This window comes from Pavona decussata, unplaced genomic scaffold (assembly GCF_977016875.1).
Source record: "Pavona decussata unplaced genomic scaffold, jaPavDecu1.1 SCAFFOLD_38, whole genome shotgun sequence".
Taxonomy (NCBI): Eukaryota; Metazoa; Cnidaria; class Anthozoa; order Scleractinia; family Agariciidae; genus Pavona; species Pavona decussata.
Window position 1 is genome coordinate 4,594,557 of NW_028145460.1, and position 24,955 is coordinate 4,619,511.

At 38.8% G+C, this 24,955-nt stretch overlaps 2 protein-coding genes across 2 annotated transcripts in view; both read left to right on the forward strand.

Moving 5' to 3' along the window:
- Positions 1-24,955, forward strand: part of LOC146483722 (uncharacterized) — a 232,772-nt gene that overhangs the window by 163,647 nt on the left and 44,170 nt on the right. The gene's annotated exons all lie outside the window — the stretch shown is intronic.
- The window catches only part of LOC146483733 (uncharacterized), a 30,401-nt gene continuing 5,960 nt past the window's right edge, over positions 515-24,955 (forward strand). Inside the window, exons 1-6 of the mRNA XM_085105867.1 lie at positions 515-650; positions 14,840-14,992; positions 16,243-16,305; positions 19,403-21,163; positions 24,562-24,663; positions 24,875-24,935. Of these exons, the coding sequence (XP_084961993.1) occupies positions 567-650; positions 14,840-14,992; positions 16,243-16,305; positions 19,403-21,163; positions 24,562-24,663; positions 24,875-24,935 (2,224 nt within the window). The 5' untranslated portion in view covers positions 515-566. The remainder of the gene's footprint in view (positions 651-14,839; positions 14,993-16,242; positions 16,306-19,402; positions 21,164-24,561; positions 24,664-24,874; positions 24,936-24,955) is intronic.

A 24,955-nucleotide genomic window follows, 5' to 3' on the forward strand; every position in this document is an offset into this window, starting at 1 on the left:
CACCGGCATGCTTGAAATGAAAAAGGAATTCTCGGAAGAACTGCAATAGGAAAACAACTAATAAGGTTTGTTTTTTGATCGGGTGTATGTTGAGTGCAGCATTGCGCATAACGGAAGCGTATGGTGCGTCCAAGTGAATAGCTAGTTCACAGAAAAGAAGACGAAAAAAATCCCCTTGTGCATGTGTCACCAGCGTGATAGGCATTTTAAAGCAATCTTTTGTTTAAATTGAATTCCGCTTGTTGAACTCGAATGGTAAACAGCCAGAAGTCGGTGATTTAATCACTGAAGACCGCGTGAAAATGCAGCAACACCGTTTCTTAATTGCGGGCCTGATAAGTATTTTTAAAATCCATTTTTTTTATCGACAACTCGTAGTTTTTGGTGCAAAATCTTGATCTTGCCTATGGTAAATAGCCTGGATTTTTCTGGGAGAAAAGTGTTTTTGTCAAAGAGAAGACTGGGTCCTATAAACATGTCGCTGTCCTTTGTGACTGCGGACTCGGCTGGAATTCATCCGCATAAATTTGATGTGATCGAATAGGGTCGAAGTTTGTGTTTGATTAATGGAAGTCATGGAGGATGAAAGCGATAGTGACACTTTAGATGACATTTACGAAGTTGAGAAGATCCTAGATGCCAAAAGGAAGGTAAGATAACTTTCATTTGTGATAAATATGCTTTCTGTCTGCGCGTATGATGATCAGGGTTGTGCTTGTGCATGCAGGAATCATTGTTGTCATGAAACCGGATAAAGTTTATCGAACCAGCAATTCATTATACTGAAGTGTTAAGTTTAACTTAAGCTTACTCTTTGCGTAGAGAATGAGTTAAAAAATATACTGAATTTTACATAAGCTTAGTATTGACAAACAAGCAGGATTACAGAAAAGTACAGCTCAGAGTAGCTTTTAAAGAAAGGTAGATCGATATTAAAAAATTCAATTGGATTCGTGGTTTGGTGCATTTATGCGCCATGTTCCCTGAAGCGGGCTAAACAAACAATTGAGACAAATGTTTGAAGAATGAACACGATTGAAAGTTGAGAAGGTTTTCTCTTATCCTGTATAAGTACGTACGAAGCTTTAATTCTTCACAGTTTTGTTCGGTGCCAAGAATCACGTGTAAAAGTTTTAGAAATTTGAACAGACGTCTTAAAATTAAACATGAGCTTACACAAGTAGTTTTAGTTGGCTTATTGCAGCTGCCTTTGTCTTCCTTTTAACACAATGGTATCAAGATTTCTAGTTTTATGTATTTCATTTAAATTTCAATTAAGATTTAAATCTTTTGACCTGTTGGGTACAAAAAATTTTCGTTAATCAGAATTTAATACGGCTTTAAGTTTATTTGTACCGAATATTAAGCTTACATTTACACCTGTATATTTAGAGCTCATTTTAAGAGAACATTATCATTAAATTCTTGTGTGGTAGTTGTAAAAAAAGCAACCTGAGGAAAAAAAACAACAACCCTTGTCTCATACATAATCATCTGTCAGATGAGCAGGACAAGCTGTCAAATTCCCATTTTTGTGAGCAACTGCTGACTTCCAAGCTTAATTTTATATAATAATAATAAAGTTCAATTGAGGCCTTAAGCTGTACTGTTCAAATAAAACGTTATTAAAAATCCAAGCTTTCGCCGATCAACAGCATCATCAGGGATAACAGAAAATAATTTTATAGTCTATCCTTCCTGTGGATTCCTTCAGTCTTCTATAACCATCTTAATCACTAAGATAAAATTAAGTGGTGTGACAATGTTCCATTTGAATACCTAGCCCCTTTAGGCCTGATCACTGTTTGTGTGTTGACATAGTTTTTTTCCCAAATACATTGTATTTGAGCTGTGGAAAATTTCAGAAACATTTTGTTTGAATGTGTTGGTGAAGATGACTCAACCATACAACAGTGTTTATCTGACTGTGGATTGATAATAGAGAACAGATCATTGATTGTGCAGTTCCAGTAAAAATTCATACCCACCCGGTGGAAGGTTATCAGAAATTACCAGAGGGAGGGGAGTCTTAAAAGCAAAGTATAGACCTTTTTCATAAATGGCGGCGGATAAATTATTCTTTTGTTTTCATGAAAATTAGCCTTACTAGCTTCGTCAGCCAGCATGTGCAAAATTCAGAAGAATTTTTACTCTGAAATGAGGTTAGTAGGGCCAATTAACATATATTGAAAAGAATAATAAGTCGGCTGCCATTTATGAAAAAGGTCTATGAAGCTGAACTGGAATTTCTGGGGGATGTGGGGTGCAAAACAGAAAACCTTCCATGGGGGCAGTATGGACATTTTATGGAATTGTACATTGTTTCGTAGCTTCTAATTAAACTTTTTATTATATGTGTGTGCTGTAACAATGCAATTCCATTCTCTAAAAATAATATTGAGCACTAGCTGATTGTACAGGTCTATGTCAAAATAATAGTTTATAATCTTTAACTAATGGATTGTCAACTTGTAAAAGCTGAAGTAATGTCAACAAACTCTTTCACTAATGTTGAGAAAACAGGCTAAAACAATGTTTTGTTAAGGCTAAAATGGCCTTATAATAATAATAATAATAATAATAATAATAATAAAAATAATAATAACAATTATTATTATTGTTATTATTATTATTATTATTATTATTATTATTATTATTATACATTCCAAGCAATCTACAAGTTAAAAGTTCTAATTTTAAAATAACCAACTCACCAAAAATTTGCTAAGAAAAGTTTGACACATTAAAAAATAATTAACAATAAAGCTTAAATTATGCCAGAAAATCAGCCAGCAAAAATTCAGAGTAAAAATCCCAAGACTCACCTGTTTGACGGAAAATGTTTAACTTGTAACAGCATCTCGTTTCTGAAAAAAAAAAAGAATTTCTGTTCAAATTTGAGCAGCCTAAAATGATTGGACTGTTATAATTAGACTCTGTAAGCTTCACATGCTTAAAGAAAAACAACTCTTAATTATTAAAAATATATGTGGATAATATCATTCATTAGAAAAAAATTAATAATAATAATAATAATAATTTTTATTAATAATTTATTTACAAGAATAAAATCTACTAGATACAGTTTGATTCTATTAAAACCTGAGTGATTTTGACAGTTTGCTGTCATAAAATTGTAAAATATCAATATCTCATATGTAAAGAAAACAGGGTAAAACAATGTTTTGTTAAGGCTAAAATGGCCTTATAATAATAATAATAATAATAATAATAACTAGAAATACGTGACTCGCAAAACCTCGCAAAGCTGGGGCTGGGTGGAAAACCCTCTTTACTCGTCCTGTAGCATCAAATGAGGAGATTAAAAGGGGCGTAGGAATTTTTTTATGAGCATGGTCTTTTCGTAGTTTGCGGTTGAAAATCTATTTCTGACGCGACGTAATGTACAACGGGCGTGCAGCGCTGTCGTGTTCGATGAATTTATTTCCCACGGAAAATTATTTACCGCGGCCACAAAACGTGTAATTTTTAATGCACTCTTTCACAAAAAAGATTTCTAAAAGAAAGGGAAAAGGTTCTGGAGAGATAGTTCTTTATCCAGTGAATATTGATGAACATTGCAGTTGAAATTTGATCATGCACGCATATTTTTTTCGATGTATGCAAATTTTGCTCCAGACGACGCCAGACAGTCTGACGTCATTGTGCGGACACCTTCAAAGATATAAACATATATACACATATATATATATATATATAAATATATTTTTCGCTCGAATTCGCGCGGCTTAGCACCGCTCGGGCCGGCTCGGCCCGACAAATTTATTAACCTCGCTACGCTCGGGCCTTCGGCCCTCGCTTCGCGAGGAATAATGATAATAATAATAATGATAATAATAATAATGATAATAATAATGATAATAATAATAATAATAATGATAATAATAATAATAATAATAATAATAATAATAGTAATAACAATTATTATTATTATTATTATTATACATTCCAAGCAATTTACAAGTTAAAAGTTCTAATTTTAAAATAACCAACTCACAAAAAATTTGCTAAGAAAAGTTTGACACATTAAAAAATAATTAACAATAAAGCTTAAATTATGCCAGAAAATCAGCCAGCAAAAATTCAGAGTAAAAATCCCAAGACTCACCTGTTTGACTGAAAATGTTTAACTTGTAACAGCATCTCGTTTCTGAAAAAAAAAAGAATTTCTGTTCAAATTTGAGCAGCCTACAATGATTGGACTGTTATAATTAGACTCTGTAAGCTTCACATGCTTAAAGAAAAACAACTCTTAATTATTAAAAATATATGTGGATAATATCATTCATTAGAAAAAAATTAATAATAATAATAATAATAATAATTTTTATTAATAATTTATTTACAAGAATAAAATCTACTAGATACAGTTTGATTCTATTAAAACCTGAGTGAGTGATTTTACAGTTTGCTGTCATAAAATTGTAAAATATCAATATCTCATATATAAAAGCTAATTCATATGGGTTTGGTTCAGAAGATAAAAGAACAATTTCCACTGATGTAATAAAAATATATATACCCTCATAATAAGAATATTCTAAACAAGACGCTTTTCAGAGCGTTTACGTGGGATGCGTTGACTTTGTTTAGCACTAGTGGCCTCATTTATTGTACGCCTCACCGATTTTTTAACCTTCCCTCCCTTCGCGATTGAACTAACTGAACAGTTTTAGTCAGAAAGATTGCGTGATATTGAGTTGCGCTACTGGAAATTTTGCCGCCTAAAAATAGTTCCCGCCAGAAAATGTCTTCAGCTGAAACGAGCACTCTTTTTATCTGAAAAGTTCACTGCTAATCATAACTTTTTGCAGACATGAAAACTCGACAACTTTCATCATATTTTTGCTTCTCATACAAAAGTCTTTCGTTGTACCGGGGATTCTATTACAATAACGTGGCGTGACTCACGTTTTCTACTCTGGTTATGTAAATAAAAGTGTAAGATTACAAATTGTTTTCGTTTCATCAAAAAAACAGAAAGAAAACAGGCAAAAAGCTTTCCTAAATGAAAACTTTTAGTAAAAATTGACAATCAAACCTTTAATCTTTTTTTGAAGTGGATTTCAAGTTGCGTTTAAGCATCAAATCGACAAAGTCATGCGATGTGTGTTTTAGCTTATCAATGATCTTTCCCCCACGTATTCTGGATGGTTCTACAACTGTCAAACAGAAGCATGATTCCTTCGCTTTGAACTCTCCAATTTCCACCGTTTTCACTGTCGAGTGCTTCTTAGAAGTTATTCTTTCGATTTACTGCTTCAAAAGGGTTAGTTTTCTTTTTGAAAACGGCACATTGGAATCTAAAACATTAAAACAATATGGCCACGCCACTAAAGTCAATCCTTTTCAGTCCACTAGGACCTGAATAATCACAATAGTAATTAACTCCCGTCCAATCCCTCCTGACATACACTAAAATATTGCATTCTGATTGGACCGTTTTTGTTAAAGACAATAAGGACAATACGAGACAAAAAGATCCCCTCTAGGAGAAAACTGAATTTGATACATCTAAAACGAGTTAATAATTGAAAGATGCGCATTTGTGGATACAAACGGCCCCCATTTTATAACGTGGGCTGCACAGGCATCCCACGTAATAAATGCCCAGTCACAGTGTTTCCAATCATACACTAAAAATAATTCAGACTGACAGAAAAAAAGGCGCTACTTAAATTCTGGCCTGTGCACTTTCCGATGTAATGTCAATGTCAGACATATTGGCTACTCTTCTCTTTCTCCTGGTTCCTCTGAGACACAGCAAGGCCTGATCGTAGAATGGCAAAGGATACCTTCACCCTTATCCAAGAAATGGTTGTAGCGTAGTCATCTCCTTTCTTTAACGCAATAATAATAATAATAATAAGAAGAAGAAGAAGAAGAAGAAGAAGAAGAAGAAGAATGATAATGACTTTATTAATGTGTCAATAGAAATCTAGCAGAGGGGAGTCCCCTGATTTCTAAACAACCTATAGATCTAAGATATAAAATAATGTAATATGAAAAATCATAACAACAAATCAGAAACTACTACTAATAACATACTACTATAAAACTCTAATAATAATAATAATAATAATAATAAAGATTTGATATAACAATCTTTATTAAAATGACCAACTCTTTTAAAACACAACGCTATGCCTAAAAATTAATAATTATCATGTACATTTTCAGCAAATATAAAATTCTCGTATTCAAATTCTTGTGGTATAAGGACATGTTCAGCGTGAAGCTTTAAAATATTTGTAAAGAGAAAAAATATATATATTCAATCTGTGTTGAAAAACAAAGGAAATATTTGCTTCTAAAAGATATCATACACTAAAAATTATAATAATAATAATAATAATAATAATAATAATGATAATAATAATAATAATAATCAAAGTATAAAAAAAAAACATGTATAAAAATCATGAATTGGAAAAATTAAAATCATGAATTGCATAGATAGCAACCACTACATCCATCAAATATGTTACTTTAACCAAGTTTTTAGTTTGCATATCCCACAGGGTCTTAAACTGCTTAAGATTGGCAGCCGATCTTTCTTTGCTTGATATCTTGCTACAAAGTCTTGGGCCTAGTTATCGGATTGAATGTTTTCCAAGCGTAACAGAATTAAAACTAATTAATTATAAATAGATAAAAATCTTTTTGCCGTAAATTGTAAGAGTGATTGTTAGTCATAAACATGTCACAAATAGACCGTGAGCACCCAGGCTCAATTGAATCAATCAATGAGGACATCCTTACTGTCTAGTTTTTGTTTAATCTGATAATATTGGGAAAAGGGGAATGTGATATTCTTTAAAAAACTGGCGAATAAGCCAACTTTTTATTCATTTAGCATAACATTTTGAATTAATTTTTTGCATCACACATCAAAATGAATAAATAAATAAATAAAATGGTGTCTGGTTGTTAGGTGAGACAGATTTTGCCTAAAATTGAATTTCAAAATAGAGTGTTTTAAAGAGAGGCATCTTTAGATCATGAAGTGTGAAGTAGATTAAATAGGTGGATTTTAAATGAGATTTGTTTGGGAAGGATGACACAAATTTTCTGGTTGACACCTCAATGTAATATGAGTTTAGGTTTCATTAGGTGCACTAGCTGAGAAGGTTGCATCACTGTATATCTTACACTTGGTAAAAAGGATCTTTAATAAGTCTCTGTCAGATTATTTCAAGTCGATACCTCAGGATCCGAAATTAACTTTTTTAGGCAGGCGCCAACTGGCCACTGAATATTTTTTTTCAGTCGCCATATGGAAAAATGTGGGCGCCAAAAAGTGTCAATTATTCACAATAACATTTTTCCTTCGCAGTAAAACACAAACCAAACTTTTTGGTTGCCAATTTTTCTTTTAAGAATCAGAACGAAGAGAACGCATTTGGGGCTGCAATGGCGATTTTTCTGCCAACGAATAAGATTAAATACAAACTGATCGTAGCTGTGAAACGTTGTGGTAGATTTAATTAACAACAGGAAAATCGGTTTAAATTTCAAAATCAGCGGAAAGGTAAAAAGTAAGTGACCAATAATTTATTGGCGGGCGGTTTTGAATTTTATTTTAATCGATTTGGCTGAAAATCAAAGTTATTGTTTGTATAATGATCGTGGCATGAAATAGTTAATCGCCCGTTGGCGACCAGTTGTGAAATTCCGGTCGCCAGTGCAAAATTTTTAGTCGCATTGACGACCAGGAAGGCGCAATTTTGGACCCTGTGCCTGCGCTTGATATTTTTCAGGCAAACCAGTAGTAGTACTTAGCAGTAGTAAACATTAGACAATTTTTTGGTCTAGATTCATTTACATACTCTTCCATTGAGTAGTGTATCTGACTAAATTAATTGCATTTATTTACTAAAATTTATTTATTAAATTAATTATCTAAATTAATTACTTTTAATACAGTTTTAGGCTTAAGAATGACAAGAGATTTTTTTATAATTTATCAGAGATATATGTAAGAACATGTTATACTCATGATTTGTATGCATGTTGATGTTACAGTCGTAGAACCCTGATTTTATGATCGTCGATCTAACGACATTCCCGATTTAACGATCAACATTCTGTGTCCCGGCAAAAGTTATTTATAAAAAGGGAGTTCGTTTACAACGATATCCCGATTTAATGATATGATTTTGCTGTCCCGTTGCCATATCGTAAAATCGAGGTTCCACTGTACAAGGAATTCCTTGCTCATATCTATTTTGGGGATAAAAGGTTCAAATGTAAAGGGTATATGAAATGTTGTGCCATGCACCACTGGTTATTAATAACTTAAAAATTTAAATCAGAGAATTACCTCTGCAGAATTATCATATTTATTGGCCACAACCTGCCCCCATCTGGCCTCTTAGCTCAACCGGTAGAGTATCGCTGATCATAATCCCGGGGCTGTGGTTTCAAATCCCACCACCATCTTTTTTTTTTTTATTGAATGTGATGTCATTTTTTAGCTTGGTGAATAAACGATAGATCTATGAATTTTTAGTCAGTGACACTGGCATGCTCGGAAAAAGAAAATCTGACTTCTTCCAACAGGAGTCAAACCTAAGACCTTCTGATTACTAGTTAGGATGCTCTACCACTGAGCTACAGGAGACTCGTGGGAGCTAAGGCCACTAAACTAGGTTCATGTGAAAAACATCCTACATACTGCTAGGATTGGTTAGGAGGGATCCACTGAAATTAAGCCGCCTTGGCAAGTTGAATTCCCTCATTAAATATTATTATTATTGTTATTATTTAATTATTATTATTATTGTTATTATTAAAAATTATTATTATTTGATTGTTGGAGAGTGGCACATATGTGAAAGAAATGTGATGCTATGTTTTTAGCCGGGTGAATAGATAATAGTTGAATTTTTCATTCAGTGACACAAGCATACTCAAAAAAAAGGAAATCCGAGTTCTCCCAACAGAAGTCGAACCTAATGTTGTGTTCTCTAACTGAGCGGCAAGTTAAGAACATGCAGCAAAACATGTATTCCATTCAAGTGGTTTAATCAACTAATCTGTGTCATTGATCTCTGCATTACAAACATGTGAGAGGCTCTTAAGTGGAACATTCTAGAGGAATCTATGGTATGCTAGATTGCGTTACATAACATCTCCCCTTTCGAGTATAAAATAACATCAAAATGTTAACACAAAACAAATGACATCAAAGTAACCTCAATCTAAAAGAGGTTCTAAATCAACCAGTCTATTTTAGTCCATTGGATGAAAATCTTAATCATGATTTACGACAGGTCCTATTCTTTTCAAAGTTCCGTCATGTCCATGTTCATAGTCTATAGGTCGAGTCTATCTGGGGGTTTAATGACTCGCCCAGATCTTGAGGTTTTAACATCTGATGAGGTCATCTTTTGTGGGCTCACATCCAAAGGTTTGGTTGGTGAACTTTCCACTCGTTTTAAGGGAGTGTCCTTGATAGTACTTTCTGGCATGGCAACGAGATGTCGACGATTACGTCGGATCGAACTGCCAGCTTCAGTTTCAACCATGTAAGATCTTGGCGTTGGGGCTTTCTCTGTGACCATTGCTGGTGTCTTCTGGTCGGTAACCCATACGCGGTCTCCAGTACTTAATTTGGGAAGTTCAGTGCATCGATGGCTTGAATTGTAACGGCTTGTTTGGGTTAGTTTGCCTTCTTGTTCATGCGTCCGGACTTTCTCTAGGTCAGGCCATGATGGTTTCAGTTGGTCAGGGAACACCGGAACAGTTGTTCGGATCTTTCTGCCAAAGAGCATTTCTGCTGGGCTGTATCCGTTCTCCAATGGTGTTGCTCTGTATGACATCAGAGCTTTGGCTGGATCTTTTCCCTTCTTTAGTGTATTCTTCACCGTTTGCACTGCACGCTCAGCTTCTTCATTGGCCTGAGGCAACTTCGGGCTTGAAGTGATGTGCGTGAAGGAGTAATCCTTTGAAAACTGGTCAAACTCAGTTGAAGCAAACTGCGGTCCGTTATCAGATCTCAGGATCTCAGGGACTCCGTGTCTTGCAAAGATGGATTTAAGTGCACGGATGGTGTCGCTAGACTTCTGAGACGCCGTCAGAAGTGAGACTTCTACGTAGCGTGAGAAGTAGTCCACCACTACCAGGTAGGCTCGTCCGTTCAGGCTGAACAGGTCAGTACCCAGAATCTGCCATGGTCTTTCAGGAACTGCTGTCGGTATCATCGGTTCTCGGTTTGGCTTCCTATACTCGATGCATTTTCGGCAGCTCGTGACCATATCTTGTACTTGATTGCTCAACCCAGGCCACCAGACTGAGTCCTTGGCTCGTCGTCGACACTTGACAATTCCTTGGTGTCCTTCGTGAATTTGTTCTAGGATCTCCATGCGCATACTTGAGGGGATAATGAGTCTAGAGCCCTTGAGGAGTTGTCCACGTACTTGGGAAATCTCGCCTCTTGAGCTCCAGTACGGACTCAGTGAACTTGGGATCTTGTGGAAATCAGGCCAACCTTCTTCGCAGTATTCAAGAAGCTTCTTACACACCGGATCTTCTTGCTGCTTAGCAGAGATCTCTTCAAGACGCTTGTCCGTGGCGGGTAGTTGAAGCAGAACACTGTCAACATAGAGGTCAATCTCTTCTTCTTTCGCGTGGCTAGGCGTTGGCTGTAAAGGTGCTCGTGACAACGCATCGGCAGTTACCAGGTTTTTACCCGGAACATGGGAGATTGTAAAGTGGAATCGCAGGAGTCGCATTCTCAATCTCTGAATTCTTGGCGGCATCTCGTCAAGATTCTTTGATCCTAGTAGCGGTACGAGAGGTTTGTGGTCTGTTTCGACGTGAAACGTTTTGCCAACTAAGTAATCGGCCAATCTCTCGCACGCCCATGTAGTAGCTAGTGCCTCTTTCTCAATTTGGGCGTATCTTTGCTCAGTGCTTGTCAAGGCTCGTGAGATGAACGCCACTGGTTTCCAGTAACCCTCTGACTGCTTTTGGGTCAACACGGCTCCAATTCCATATGACGAGGCGTCTGCTGAAACTGTCGTCTCCAACTGTGGGTCGTAAATCGCCAGAACTGGGGTTGAAATCAGCTGTCTCTTGATCTCTTCGAACGCTTCCTTCTGTGCTGTGTCCCAGAGCCAAGCGCTATCTTTGGTAAGCAGTTCTCTTAGGGGTTTACTGGTCTGAGCTAAGTTGGGTAGGTACTTGCCCATTTGGTTGACCATTCCTAGAAATCTTCTCAAGTCTGAGACATCAGATGGGGCCTTCATCCGCTTGATCGCTTCAACTTTCGAAGGGTCAGCTTGAATCCCGTCTTTGCCGATCACGTGACCCAGGAACTCAACGTTTTCCTTGGCAAATTCACATTTCTCGAGGTTGAGGGTTACTCCATGCTCTTCAAGGCGTCGTAAGACTGCTTCTAAACGCTCGTCGTGCTGTTCATAAGAGTTTCCGAACACTAGGATGTCATCCATTTGACATTCCACTCCTTCCAGTCCAGCCAGGATGTACTGCATGGTTTTCTGGAAGTGTTCTGGGGCGGATGAGATTCCGAACGGGAGTCGTTTGTAGCAGTACCGTCCCCAGGGCGTAATGAAGGTAGTAAGCAGCTTAGACTTGGGGCTGAGTTTCCTCTGCCAAAACCCAGAGTTCGCGTCCAGTTTTGACACGATCTTGGCACCTGTGAGTTTGGCGAGTGTCTGCTCTGTGGTGGGCATGGGATGGTTCTCTCGTTGAACTGCTTTGTTAAGCTGGATAAAGTCTCCGCATATCCGTACTTTTCCATTTTTCTTGGGAACGACTACCACTGGAGAACACCATTCTGTGGGTTGATCCACCCGCTCGATGACTTCCATGTCTTCCATACGCTTTATTTCGGCTTTCACATTGTCCAGCAGTGGTATTGGAATTCTGCGGGGCGTAGTAAGGTTGAACGGTTTGGCTCCGTCGCTAAGCTTGATCTCATATTCGCCTGGCATACAGCCAAGTCCTTTGAAGAGGTTTGGGTGTGTCTTCTTCATGCGATCTGGGCTTCTCTCAGGTGAAACGACGTCGTCTATTTTCTTGATAATTCCAAGCTTGTGACAGGCTGTGCGGCCAAGTAGTGGGCGATCCAGATTATCCAGGACATAAATCTGCTCCTTGCATGACTTGTTTTCATACTTCAAAGAGGCTTCAAACTCTCCTTTACACTTGAGCTCGTACCGGCAAGGGCCATACAGCTTCTTGGACGTTTTCAACAGGATCGGTTTCTCAGTTATTTCGGTGAAAATCTTGCTGGGAAGTACTGTGACATCTGCACCGCAGTCTAGTTTGAATGTCACGCGATGGCTGTTGATTGTCACGTCAGCTGTCCATGGTTTCTCTTGCTTGGATACGACTTCGCCAAGAAAGATGTCTGAATCTGAGCTAGAGCTCTCGGCTGCTTCAACTTCATAGACTTTACTCGGTGGTACGCTCGCTTGGCACCATTTGGCGAAATGGCCTTGTTTTGAGCACTTGTGACACTTCGCATCTTTTGCAGGGCACGACTGCCTGTTGTGATTTTTAGGGTTTCCACACCTTTCACATCCGGTAGTCCGTCTTTTAAACTTGCTGTTGTTTCCATCTCCGCTTGACTTGCTGGGTTGTTTCGGTTTATGTGACCCTCGAGGCCTTCCTGATTTTGCTTGTTTTTCTTCCAGGGTTTCAACATTGCTTGACGGAATGTGGCTTGATCTTATCACTCCCTGCTGCTTTTTGACAGACTCACTTTGTCTGGCTTGTTGAACGGCTTTTTCTAGCATTAAACTTGCGTCAATCTGCAGTTTTTCGCTGAGTTTCTCGTTCCTAAGTCCGACAACTAAGCGGTCACGAATCATCTCATCCTTCAATGATCCATACTCGCAGAATTCGGCCAGACTATGAAGGGCAGTGATGAAATTTTCCACCGACTCATCTTGACCCTGTGCCCGTTGATTAAATTTTGCTCGCTCGTAGATTACGTTTTTCTTCGCGACAAAATGACTGTTGAATTTTGCTTTCACAGCATCATATTTGTGTGCATCTGACTCATCTGCGAAGACAAAACTGGCCATGATGTCTTCTGCATCACCACCCATGGCGTAAATAAGGGCATTTACTTGAAGGTCTTCTGCTTGGCTTTGTAAGCCTGAGACGATGCGGTACCGATCAAAGCGTTTTAGCCACCGTGGCCATTCTTCGTAATTTGAAAAGTCGAAGGATTTTGGCGGTTTAACTGGTAATAACTGCTGAGAAGTTGTCCCTTCTGCACCTCTGTCTGCATTCGAGGTTTCCCCTTCTGTTCCCGGCATCCTGGTAACAGGCTGAAGGAGGGCTAAATCGAACACTGCCACGAAGAAATACAGTTACGGTGAATGGTTTAGGCCGTTTAGAACGGTTCTGACACCATGTTGTGTTCTCTAACTGAGCGGCAAGTTAAGAACATGCAGCAAAACATGTATTCCATTCAAGTGGTTTAATCAACTAATCTGTGTCATTGATCTCTGCATTACAAACATGTGAGAGGCTCTTAAGTGGAACATTCTAGAGGAATCTATGGTATGCTAGATTGCGTTACATAACACCTAAGACCTTCCGATTACTAGTTCAGATGCTCTACCACTGAGCTACAGGAGACTTAGTTTAATGGCCTTAGCTCCCATGAGTCTCCTTTAGCTCAGTGGTAGATTATCTGTACTAGTAATGTGAAGGTCATACTCATAAACCTTATGCCAAATTGGCTTCCATTTTAAAAAATGTTCTTTTGTTTCCATTCAAATTAGCCCTTCTTGCCTTGTTCAAGGTGAATGAGGTGAAAAGGGCTAATTTCAATATGAACAAACAAATATTAAAATGATAGCCATTGGGGAATGAGCTCTATAGGTTTGACTTCTGTTGGGAGAACTTGGAAATTTTTTTCCCAGTATGCCTGTGTCTCTGTCATCGTTCTATTCTTTTCACTATGCTCAGAAGGAAATTAAGAGGCTCCCTTGTAGCACTTAAGCTGGCTGAACACAGTTTGCGCGCGCTTTAAAGATTCTGTTAGTGATGCTATTAAGCACACGCTAGGGTTGTGGTAAGCAAAATAATACTATCGATCCCTCGATTTTATACCAAATGGATCACAAAGGTAAGTTTTGCTCTTAAAATAACTCAGTTTCTCGTTTGTGAATCCTTCTTCATTTATCGCCAAACAAAGAAAGTGAGTTCACGAAGAGCTTTACGCTTTTCATCTTTGCTGAGAAAACCTAATTACAAGCCACGCATGCGCATTTGAGCAAAAAACTGTGACTGGTTGCTTTAATGGAAACAAACTGTTTTCTAAGGAAAAGCTCATTAGAATTTCGTGAAATTTGACAAAACAGTATTTCTCTAAAAGCGTAACTCGCCTACAAACAAAAATCAAAATCTAACAGAGGGTAAAGCAGGTACCTTAAAAAAACATTAAAGTGCAAAACCAACATTTACCGGAGATCTCTCTGTTAAAATTACATGAAAGCAGCGTCACTATATCAGTATTTTGTGAGTGTTTCTGATTACAAAAAATGGAAAAAATCTAACGAGTGCATTTTCTAAAAATTAAGGAAAACCATTATTTGTGGACGGTTAATAGCTTGCTGCATTGCCATGGCAACAGCACCTTGCTCAACAAGAAGTATCAAAATTTATTCCTTCTTAGTTAATCTTGCACCATGCTTAGAAGTACGTAGTATTCAAATAATGTTTACTAACAACTGTATACTGGAAAACTGTGTTCGGCCACCTTAAATTTACTCTGTAGAGTTAATTCTCTGATTTCTCAGATGTTCAGTACGTGTTTTTTTATGTTCTTAAGGATGGAAAGATGCATTACAAAGTGCGGTGGGAGGGATATGGATCAGAGGAGGACTCCTGGGAGCCTCTGGGCAACCTTCTCACCTGTCAGGAGCTGGTGGACAGATACTGGGAGGAGAGAAAAGAAGGATACAAGAAGCGTGGAAGGAAGCCGGTAAGTGCAGGATCTTAATTAATCATGTTTCCTTGTTTGTAGCTTTTTTAATTGTTTTCATTACAGTGTAGATGAAAAATGTTTTGATGTAAACACATTTGATTATTGCATTATGTACAATGCACTATAGAAACAATTATTTATTAATAGTGTTATTATTTTTACTATTTCTACTATTATTATTATTATTATTATTATTATTATTATTATTATTATTATTATTATTATTCAAATTAGATTAGATTGAGATAGACATTTGGATAAAAGTTAGTGAGAAAACATGTTTCGATGTTGCCATGACATCATTTTCAAGTGACTAAATAAGCACACACATGATTGTGTTACTTTTCGTGAAGTTTATATCACCTCACACTGTATATATTATTGGCATTGTAGATTGTCAAACCATTCCCTTTGTTCACTGACTTGTTAAGCTTGTTTTGCCCATCTTTACCAGGAATATAAGTTTTCACCATTTTTGCTTTATTATCTCTTTGCATTTTGAAGCAATCCAAAACATTTGTCAACAGGGTCGCAATGAGGGTCATGTCCATCCTTCAGAATATTTTAATGATTTTTTTTAAGATGTTTGTGAGGAAGAATAGGGGGAAGAAATGGTGAATTTGAGGGAAAGTGAGAAAAGTTTAGATTTTAAGGTAATTGAAATTGAAATTTAAGGTTAATAATTAATAGATGTGCATGGACACCAAAAACAGTCCACTGACAACCCAAAGTGTCTTCGCGTCGGTAGTGGACTGTTTTGTGGTGTGGGCAAAATTTTTATACCTCTTTTGTCTTTCTAAATCAAATGCTATTCCTTAAAAATTCAAATGTGATCTCCCCTTAAAGATTCTTCTGTGGAAGTATCGCATTTATGCGGAATTCCGAAGGAGGGGATTGTCAGTATTTACCGCGGAATGTTGTCGAGAACTACATCGTGTTGTGAACTGTTGAAACCTGTCACCGATAGAAAAGTTACTTTTCGTACCAGTAAATGTTTGTGAGGACAAAATTGAAAGAAGTGTATACAGAAGGACAGTTTAATTCAACAGATTATTGTTTAAGTCGACAAAGCAGACGATTACTTGTCAAACAGCTGTAGTTTACTTCAGAGGTCACGAAATAAATACGATTCCAAATACTTGTTCTTTAGACAGGACAGCTTGTCCAAGATTAAAGCATGAAAAAGTTAAGCTTTAACAGGATATACTTGAAGTCAATCTTTTGCAACATTATTTTTAATTCCACAGAAACGTCTCAAAGAGTTGACCGAAGATGAGAGCGATGCTAGTGATACGGAGGAAGGTCAAAAGGTTAGTTTTCTGGCAAGAACTTTGCTTTACACAGTGAAAAAATATTGGAACTGTCAGTGGCTGGGCCCCTCATCAAGTTAGACTGAGCGAATGTGATTTCTTGTACTGTAAGTCGAAAAAACCGTCGTTAAATTTGAATGCTTTGAGACCCAATCGTAGTAGGGTGTAACCCACTGGCTTAGCCACAGAATACCCTGCAACTCCAAAACACCTCCAAACAAGGGGCTACGCGGCTACGCAGTCCTGCTCACTGCGTAGCCAAACCTAAGAAGATCATAGGTGGAGGGGTGGTCCCGTTCACGCCTTATCCGCGTTTCCAGATTTTGAGGGGTGTAACTTGATGTGGTAGGGTATGTATTCTGCAGTTATGTTAAAAATCTCAGTAATTCGTTCTCCCAGTAAGTTTCATGTAAGTTGCCTCTACCGCTACCATCTTAATTCAGTTTAACTTCTGTCGTGGACATACTAATACTAATACATCATTTATATAGCGCTTTATACAAGGCTCTAAAGCGCTTAACAAGAAATATTGAACTATAAAGTTACTAACTAGAAATGAAAAAATAATAACAATAAAAAAAAGTGCAGTGACAGGGTCGAGAGGAAGTTAAAGATAAGCAGCACGAAACAAATAGGTTTTCAGTTTATATTTAAATTGGTTAAGGTTATCCGCAGATCTAATTTCGTATGGAACAGAATTTCACAGTTTACGCGCAGCAACGCTGAATGCACGGTCACAAAACGAGACGATGTTTGTACTTGGAACTTTAAAAAAAAAAAACAGGATCGGGCTTTAGTCCTGTGATAGAATGCTGGCGATACCTCGTGATTCGTGGTTCAGTTTGGTTCGCTTCGTATAGACTGTGAGCGGACTCTTCTTTTGTGCATGCGGGGTACTGATAGGGCAAAGAGAATGGATAGCGGAGCGGAGTGAGCTGAGCGCCGTCTGGGGTGAGAAATAGGAACGATTGCAGAATACTCGGTCCATTTCGAAGGGCACATATCTACTGCTCTCGCAGTCCTCTAATCGATGAGTAATTTAGTCTAAGCTAGTAGAACTCGTGGTCCTTTAGCCCCGCAGTCCGGTACTGTCGATGAATACTTTAGTTTTAAATAGTTCAACTGGCGGTCCTTCAGTCCTGCAGTCACGCAGTCGCGGGCTAATTATGGCTTAAAGAACGAAGTATATTTAATTTACATGTGTAGCGCGCTTGTTCACTGGCGGTCCTTCAGTCCTGCAGTCACGCAGTTATGACTGGAGGGATGGAGGGACAGTGTTTTAACTTGAATATTAAGTGTGCCGGGTATTCTGCAATCTAGTCGAGAAGGAAGAAAGGGAAAGTCCCTCCCTTTTTTCCTCGCCCTTGTTTTATTCCCCCGAAAACCCACAAGGTAACCTGTTCACAGGCTACGCTTCGTATGTCACTTGATACCCTGTGTTCGTGATACTGAACTCGTGATATCTGAATGATATCATCTTCGTGGATTAATTAGGGAACTGGTCATAACAAGTTTGCTCGAAGAGGACCCACCTTGTCTGGGGTAGGGGTGCTATCGAAGACACCACCTATCTCATGAACATTACTGTCACAATTTTATTGGCTTTCAAATTTTAGTTGACACAGAAATATTCCGCCAACAAGAGTCAGCATTGCTACATAAACAGAAAAGTGGCTTTTGAATTTCATTGTAATTTTTTACTGCTGGATAGAGGGGTGGCTATGCAAAAGACACCATCTTTTGAGGTTGAGGAAGGCGGGGGGGGGGGGGGAGGCAGAGACCATCATTTATTTTAGGGTTTGGTGGGTCCTGTTTGAGTATAGTAGTTATGACCACTTCCCATAGATATCTTTAGATTTGAGTGCGAGAACGAGGTTGAGTGCAAGGGCAGAGAACGACTTTTCAAATCGAGGTCACGTGTGCTTTAGATAAACACTTTTCATACCAATCTCTGTTGTTTCTGAAGTCTTCTTATCTGAATGAAAATTTTATTTCGACACGGTCCACTTATAGTAGTCACTGTCAATAGAGAGATTTATTATATCTCAGTTTGTACGCGCGGTGTGATTGGTCAATTTTGCGGGTCGTATTTCACTGAACGGCACGCCAGTTTTCCTTTTCCGCGCGACTTATTAACCTCAGAGATATAATAAATATCTTACTAACCTCGTTTTCTCGGTCCATATACTGTAAGTTACGGCTCTTTGTCTTTTTTCCCGCTGATTTATGGCTCGCACGCCATAAATCAGCGGGAAAAACTCGGTCCGTAACTTTCAGTACAGACCTCGAACTCGGCTTTAGAATGGCGTTTACCGCAAACGTGAGATTCGCGTTTATGTTTTCTTGAAAAAAAAAAATACATAGATGAATAGTGTAAAATAATTCTGGCCTTTGATGTTAACGCAAAACCACTCAATAAAACTCATAAACTGAAAACAGCGAGCGGCAAATGTAGGATAAACATGGTCACGTCTTCATTTCTGCCGTTTGTCGTAAACGTAATTCTAAGTCACTCTCTTATATTTTATTCTATCGCTCGTGCAGTCCTTGCGCGCGTTAAGGTAAGAAATTTAAAAACAGCGATTCCCTACGCGTAGTCACGCAAGACGCCTAGAAACAATCAACGCTAAAATGCTGATGCTTGTTAAAAACTCTGCCTTGTTAAGGTGTATTATTTGATTTTCCGCATATCAGGTATGTCTTCTTTGTGCACATGTACTGTTTTGGACAAAATCTTTCTGTTTAGCCTATTCATTTTATTTTACTCATTTCAAGTAATATGTTCTGTTCCCGCGAACGTGGTACAAAGGTACTTTCGAAAGGCGCAACAATCCTTTCAACGTAACTTTAGAAACATACGTGGAAAATATTTATTTTAGATTGTTCAGTTGATAATTTGTAAGCCTTCTCTTGCGTTTGAAGGAACAAAACAATAATGAGAGAGAAAATGAGATCACTGCCGCATTAAAGCTATCATTTTTTTTTTCTACTCTAACTAATCTGTTCCGGGATTTCCATTAACTGCAATTGCTATTTAGTTTTTGTTTTATTGGTATTATTACTTCAGTTGATGATTTGCGATTTTTGTCTCTTGTAGGATCAAAACGACGAAGAAAGTGACATGCCTTTGCAACCGCAAAAGCGTAAAAGAGGTCGCCCTCCCAAGCAGCGAATCTTATCGGATGTAGACGGCGAAAAGCAAAGCTTAGATCGAGGAAGTTCGAGCTCTCCTGAATTAAGCGAAGAAAATGCGGCGAAGAAAAGACGAAGGCAGGCCAATAAAGATGACGAGTTTTCCTCGATGATGTCTGCGAAATTTTTACTTCTTGGTTGTGATGTTGCTCCTTTAGGAATGACTCGCCAAGCTAGCAAAGAGCTCGCTCTTGTTTCGCTTCGGAAGAAACAAGAGGGCGAAACTGGGACAAGCTCTACATTGGAAGTCCGCACGGCAACCGAACATGATGAATCGTTAGAAAGAAGGCAAGAATTCCTTGTCGAGTCGGAACCGCGGGAAACTGCCAGTGACAGTCTCGAGCTTGGCAGTGTTCGTTCCGAAAAGGATAATTTCGAAGTTATTGAAATTTCCTCACAGAGTACAGAAAACGAGGAAGAACTAAATTCCTCTCAAGACTCTGAACCAGTGATGAAGGAGTACATCGAGATAACTTCTCACAGTGAATCTGAGCTAGAGGAGGAGGGGGCGAAATCAACCGAAGATTGGTCGAAAACGAAGTTGAAAAAGAGGAATAAAAGAGAAAATTTGTTAACTGTGGATGCAGAAAAAGACAAAATTGATAAAAGAGAGGATGATGTTGGACCGAAAAAAAAGTTTTCCAAGCTAAAGAGGAGATATTCTGCTGAGGATCACGCCAAGAAAAATGACAAATATTCAAGTGGTCATACTAATGACGCGATAGATTTTAGTTTCGAAAGCAACTCAGCAATTTCGGACGTTGAATTTGGGAGGACATCTTCTGTAAACACGAAAAAGAACCCGGAAACGTTGAAAATGGATGATTTTAATGGACACGCGACGGACGAGAATTCGAATCAAGTAGCGTCTTCGGTTTTCCCAAGAAGTGGCCTCACTTCGAAGCTTTCTCTGTCGAGAATTCGGGCGCTGAAATCATTTCAGAAATCAGCGCAGGGGAGGAACTCTGGGATTTTGGAAAACAATACTTTGTCAGATTCTGAAGAGAAAAGCACGGATCTAGCAGGAAGAACTGGGATTAGTGCCGATTCGGACGTGACTGTTACTTCCGCATCTGCACTGAAGAATTGTAGCGCGCAAATTTTAGCGTTGACATCTGAGTCAGCAAGAGATGTTTCCGAGTCGAACGCCAATCGGAGAATACATAATGATATGGAAAATTCAGTGACGGGGACGAGGTCTCTTGCAATGGACACGTCACAGGAAGGCATTCAAGACGGCATCATTACTGCCAAAAGACGGAGCAAGATTGGCGGACAAAAGAGCGTCCACGGAAAAGCGAGAAGAACTGAGGGACGTCCGAAGTCCGTCAGGGAAATAAAAAAACGGTTATCGGTCGATAGTTCGGTAGGGACACAGCCGAACTTTGCCGCATCAACGAAATCTCCGCTCTCAGAAAATTTAACCGGGGGAATGAACGAAGCGCTTGGCAAGCCAGAGAAGCAGTCGATCGCTTCAACGACAGCGGAACTGCTACCGAAGCAGTACAAACCTAGTTCTGTTCCACTTATGGATGGAGATCTTATTGGAGCGATCATTCAGGACAGTGGAAAGATAGACGAGAGCAAAGCTAAACCACAGACAGCGGCTCCGCAATCGCAGAAGAAAAACAGCGCACAAGATGAGGCAGAAAAATTCAAACCTTGGGTATGTATAAGTTTTAATGTTGTGAAAATGCGAAGCGTTTTATTTTGAGTTATTTAATGCAGATTGTGTCGTTTCGATGCGTCTTGTTTCCACTTGTAAGTGGTATAGCCGTGATTTCAAAACATGAGGTGAAACATGAACTCTAAAGCTCTACAACTCGTGTTTTTTTCTTACTGAGGTATTATCATGCGAAATGTTTTCGAGGGTTTTTCAATACGGTTAGTTCTTTTGAACAGATTATCAGTTTAAAAGAATATTCTACGCACTGTTTAAAATTCGGTTGCCACGTACTTAAATAATTCTCGGTGTAAATAAATTCAATTAGTCAGGCTTTGGCTGAATTGTTTAGATGTGCATGGGACCTTTGATCTTCACCAAATGAGAGATCCAACGAAAGATAGGAAACGTCGAAACCGGCCGTCGCTACATATATGCAAAAAATAATTTAACCGGATCATGAGTTCATCTGATCAGAATTCAAAACAGAACTAATTGTGTTAAGACAAAAGACCGCTTACCTTCATTGTCACGATGTGTTGAGGGCAACGTTAGAATGTGAATTTTAATTTTCAGTTCAGCTTGCGTTCATTTGTTTCTGTCGTTTCCGTCTGCGCGAAGCATCGCGATATGATACGAAACAAAATAACATTATTTGGTGAAGAAAGTGTTGATTGCTGGTCCGGGACGGATAGAAAAAGGTTTATACAGTTAAAGGTAATTTTTTTATTATTTCACCGTGCTCTGGATTTACTTATATTTAGCCTTTTTCTGATAACATTGGGAAATGATTCATTTATTTCACAATATTTACTCAGCTTCGATTTGCTTGAAACCTTAGTCAAAAGATATTTTTCAAGTATCGTGTCTAATTGTTATTTTGTGTTTGTGTTTTGACCCGCTTTTTCGCGCTTGGCGATTCGAAGGTGACATCTCAAACAAAATACAGTCGAACCTGTATTTCTGTACCGCCCAGGTCGCACAGAATACACGTCAAACACAATAAAAACGACATTTCGTTTCACATTTGAAACAGTTTATGCACAAACACTCACAAAATCACCTACTCGGTTTTGAAACTGCAAGGATAAATTGGTATGACAAAGGAAATAAACTCATAAAACATTAACGTCAAGATCCTACAGTCAGTATTGGAGGTCGTTAAAAATCCGATTGTGGTTTTCTTTTACAAAGTTACCGTCTAAAACAGGTCAAGACAGTCGAAAAATCTCGTTGGGTGACTCGGTTCCGCGACTGTATATAGTTTTTGCCCATTTGTCACGCCATCCACTATATCACCTGTCACGCAATCATGGTTTATATGAATGTAAATATGTGAAAAATATATTTTGAACTGCGGATGAAAGATCCTCGCAGTTAGTACGCAACCTAAGCAGTTGCGAAAAGAAAGCCTGAAAAAAATATTCAGGCTTGAACGGTATTCGAACCCATGACCTCTGCGATGCCGGTGCAGTTCGTTCAAGCCTGAATTTTTTTCAGGCTTTCATTTCGCAACTGCTTAGGTTGCGTACTAACTGCGAGGATCTTTCTAATATTTAATCATGGTTTATATTCCGCCGAAATTCGTTCTTCTCACCTGTTTCAAATAGAACTGTGATTATAACTGAATAGCAAAGGAATTACGCGAAGGAACTTTGTTTTTGTTTTGTCACATTTAGTCACAGAACGATTGGACTTGTTAGTGACGTGAAGGGCTGAACAAGACGCTAGGGGCTAATCAGGTCCAGGCTTCCCCTAGATTAGAACAGAACAATACAACAGAGAGAGTTTTAAATTAAAGTGATGCTTTTCCTGGTTCAACTTCTCATTTTGGGTCAGTATTCTGTTGACGGTAGTGTGGGGTAATGTGGGAACATGTCAAATTCAAGTTTAGTTTTCTTTCTAGAAATCTTACTGTTTAGTGCAAAATTAAGCGTCAAATTTTACTGGTAAGCTTCGGTGTTTCCTTACTCAGGTAACTTCACATGACTTCACGGTAAAGTACTGCGAAGTATGTCAGACATTTTTCATTCCAGGTCATTATAGGACCTTATGTAGGGAGGTTTCAAGGAAAGTCTTAGTAAAGTCAGTTTAAGTTAATAGTGGAAATGTAAATGCCCTTAAGCCGCCGTTACACGTTGAAACTTTTAGCTGAAACGTGTACAACGGCGAACGAGACCAGTTTCACGAAGTAGTGTTGCACGTGACGGTGAAACTCTTGTTTTTTCACCACTGCGACCGTCGCGAGCCGTTGCAGAAGCAGAAAGCGGTTCTACTTTTCGTGAAACTTGTCTCACAACGGGAGTTCGAAAAGGCTTCACAAAACCGACCATGTTACACGGCGCAACGCCTGCTGAAACTTGTTTCGCAGCGCCGTTGCACACAAGTTTCAGCTAAAAGTTTCAACGTGTAACGGCGGCTTTACTGGAACTCCACTCAAATAGCCTGAAACAAATAATCAAATTAAAAATAACAGGTTAAAAACTCCAAGTGGTAGACCAGCTGACTACTTACAAGCGTTGTACTAGGGACTCAGGGCCTCTTCATATGAGCCCGGTCGACCGGGCTGGCTCGGTTTCCGAGATCTCGCCTCGCCACTCTTTTCTTTACAAAAAATTCGATGTGTTCATATGAGAAGGCAGGCTGGCCCGGTTACCGAGATGTCGGTTTTTGCGACCGAGATCTCGGTAACCGAGCTGGAAATTTTTCCCATATGAACACTCCAGCCCGGATACCGGGACTGTCCGGGATGGAACATTTTCAACTGCGCATGGCTTGTAAGGTCGCTGACAAGTCTGAACGCAGTTCCACGGGTATTTTGGGGGCCTTTTGGACATTTTTCATCTCGGTAACCGGGATAAAATTTGCCATATGAACAGAAGAGAAAACTCGTCCCACCTGCCGGGCCAGCCCGGTAACCGGGCTCATATGAAGAGGCCCTTAGTGCCATGAAATATCTCCAGCTATAGCGATCCGAGACCCGGCGCCACTGTGAATAGTGAGCTTACGCAACAGGACGGCTGAGGGAAGAGGACGGTGAAATATCTTTGTGTGACCAACATGACGTATTAGTACCTTCACATTTTTAGGCTATTTTCGACTAAAACTGGTGTTCTCTCGTCTGCGACAACCTGGAAACCACGAGCGGTAGGAATGTTACAATCTAGAGTGATGAATACTTGGCCGTCAAGTTGGTCACACAAAGTACAATTTGCCGTCCCACCACATCAGCAGTCCTGTTGCGTAAACTCGCTAATAACTACTGGACCGCGCTGCCTGTGAATGGATGGGCGGTGGTTGGGAGTGGAAAACATGGTTCAAAAGTAAATGAACCGAAGATTTCACTGAATTTTTTTTTTGTAATTAATTAGTCAGTGTTTATTTTCTTGACTATGTAACAGGACAGCGGAATGGAGGACATATCAGACGGGGAAGATGACTTGAGCGATTTTGAGTTTGACTTAGACGACTACTCGCCGCATTCGTTCTTCAATGATGTTGAGGTGAGTTGATCATCAGCTGATTTCTCAACACAGTATCAGTGTATGTTAATCGGGCTTGTAATGAGATAAAGGAAAATGGTCGGCTATGTATGTTAGAATAGGAAAGATCAGAGGAATGGTTAATTAAGAGCGGCTGGTTCCTGAAAAGGTTTGTGATTACGTTCTGAATTTGCCAAAAATGGGTACTGATTTGTTTCATTTTGTTTTTTAGGAATCTAACATAAATGAAAGAACGTCATCTCCTGTAGTAGAACCACTGAATTTGTCCTTGGGTAAGCGTACGATCGTTTCA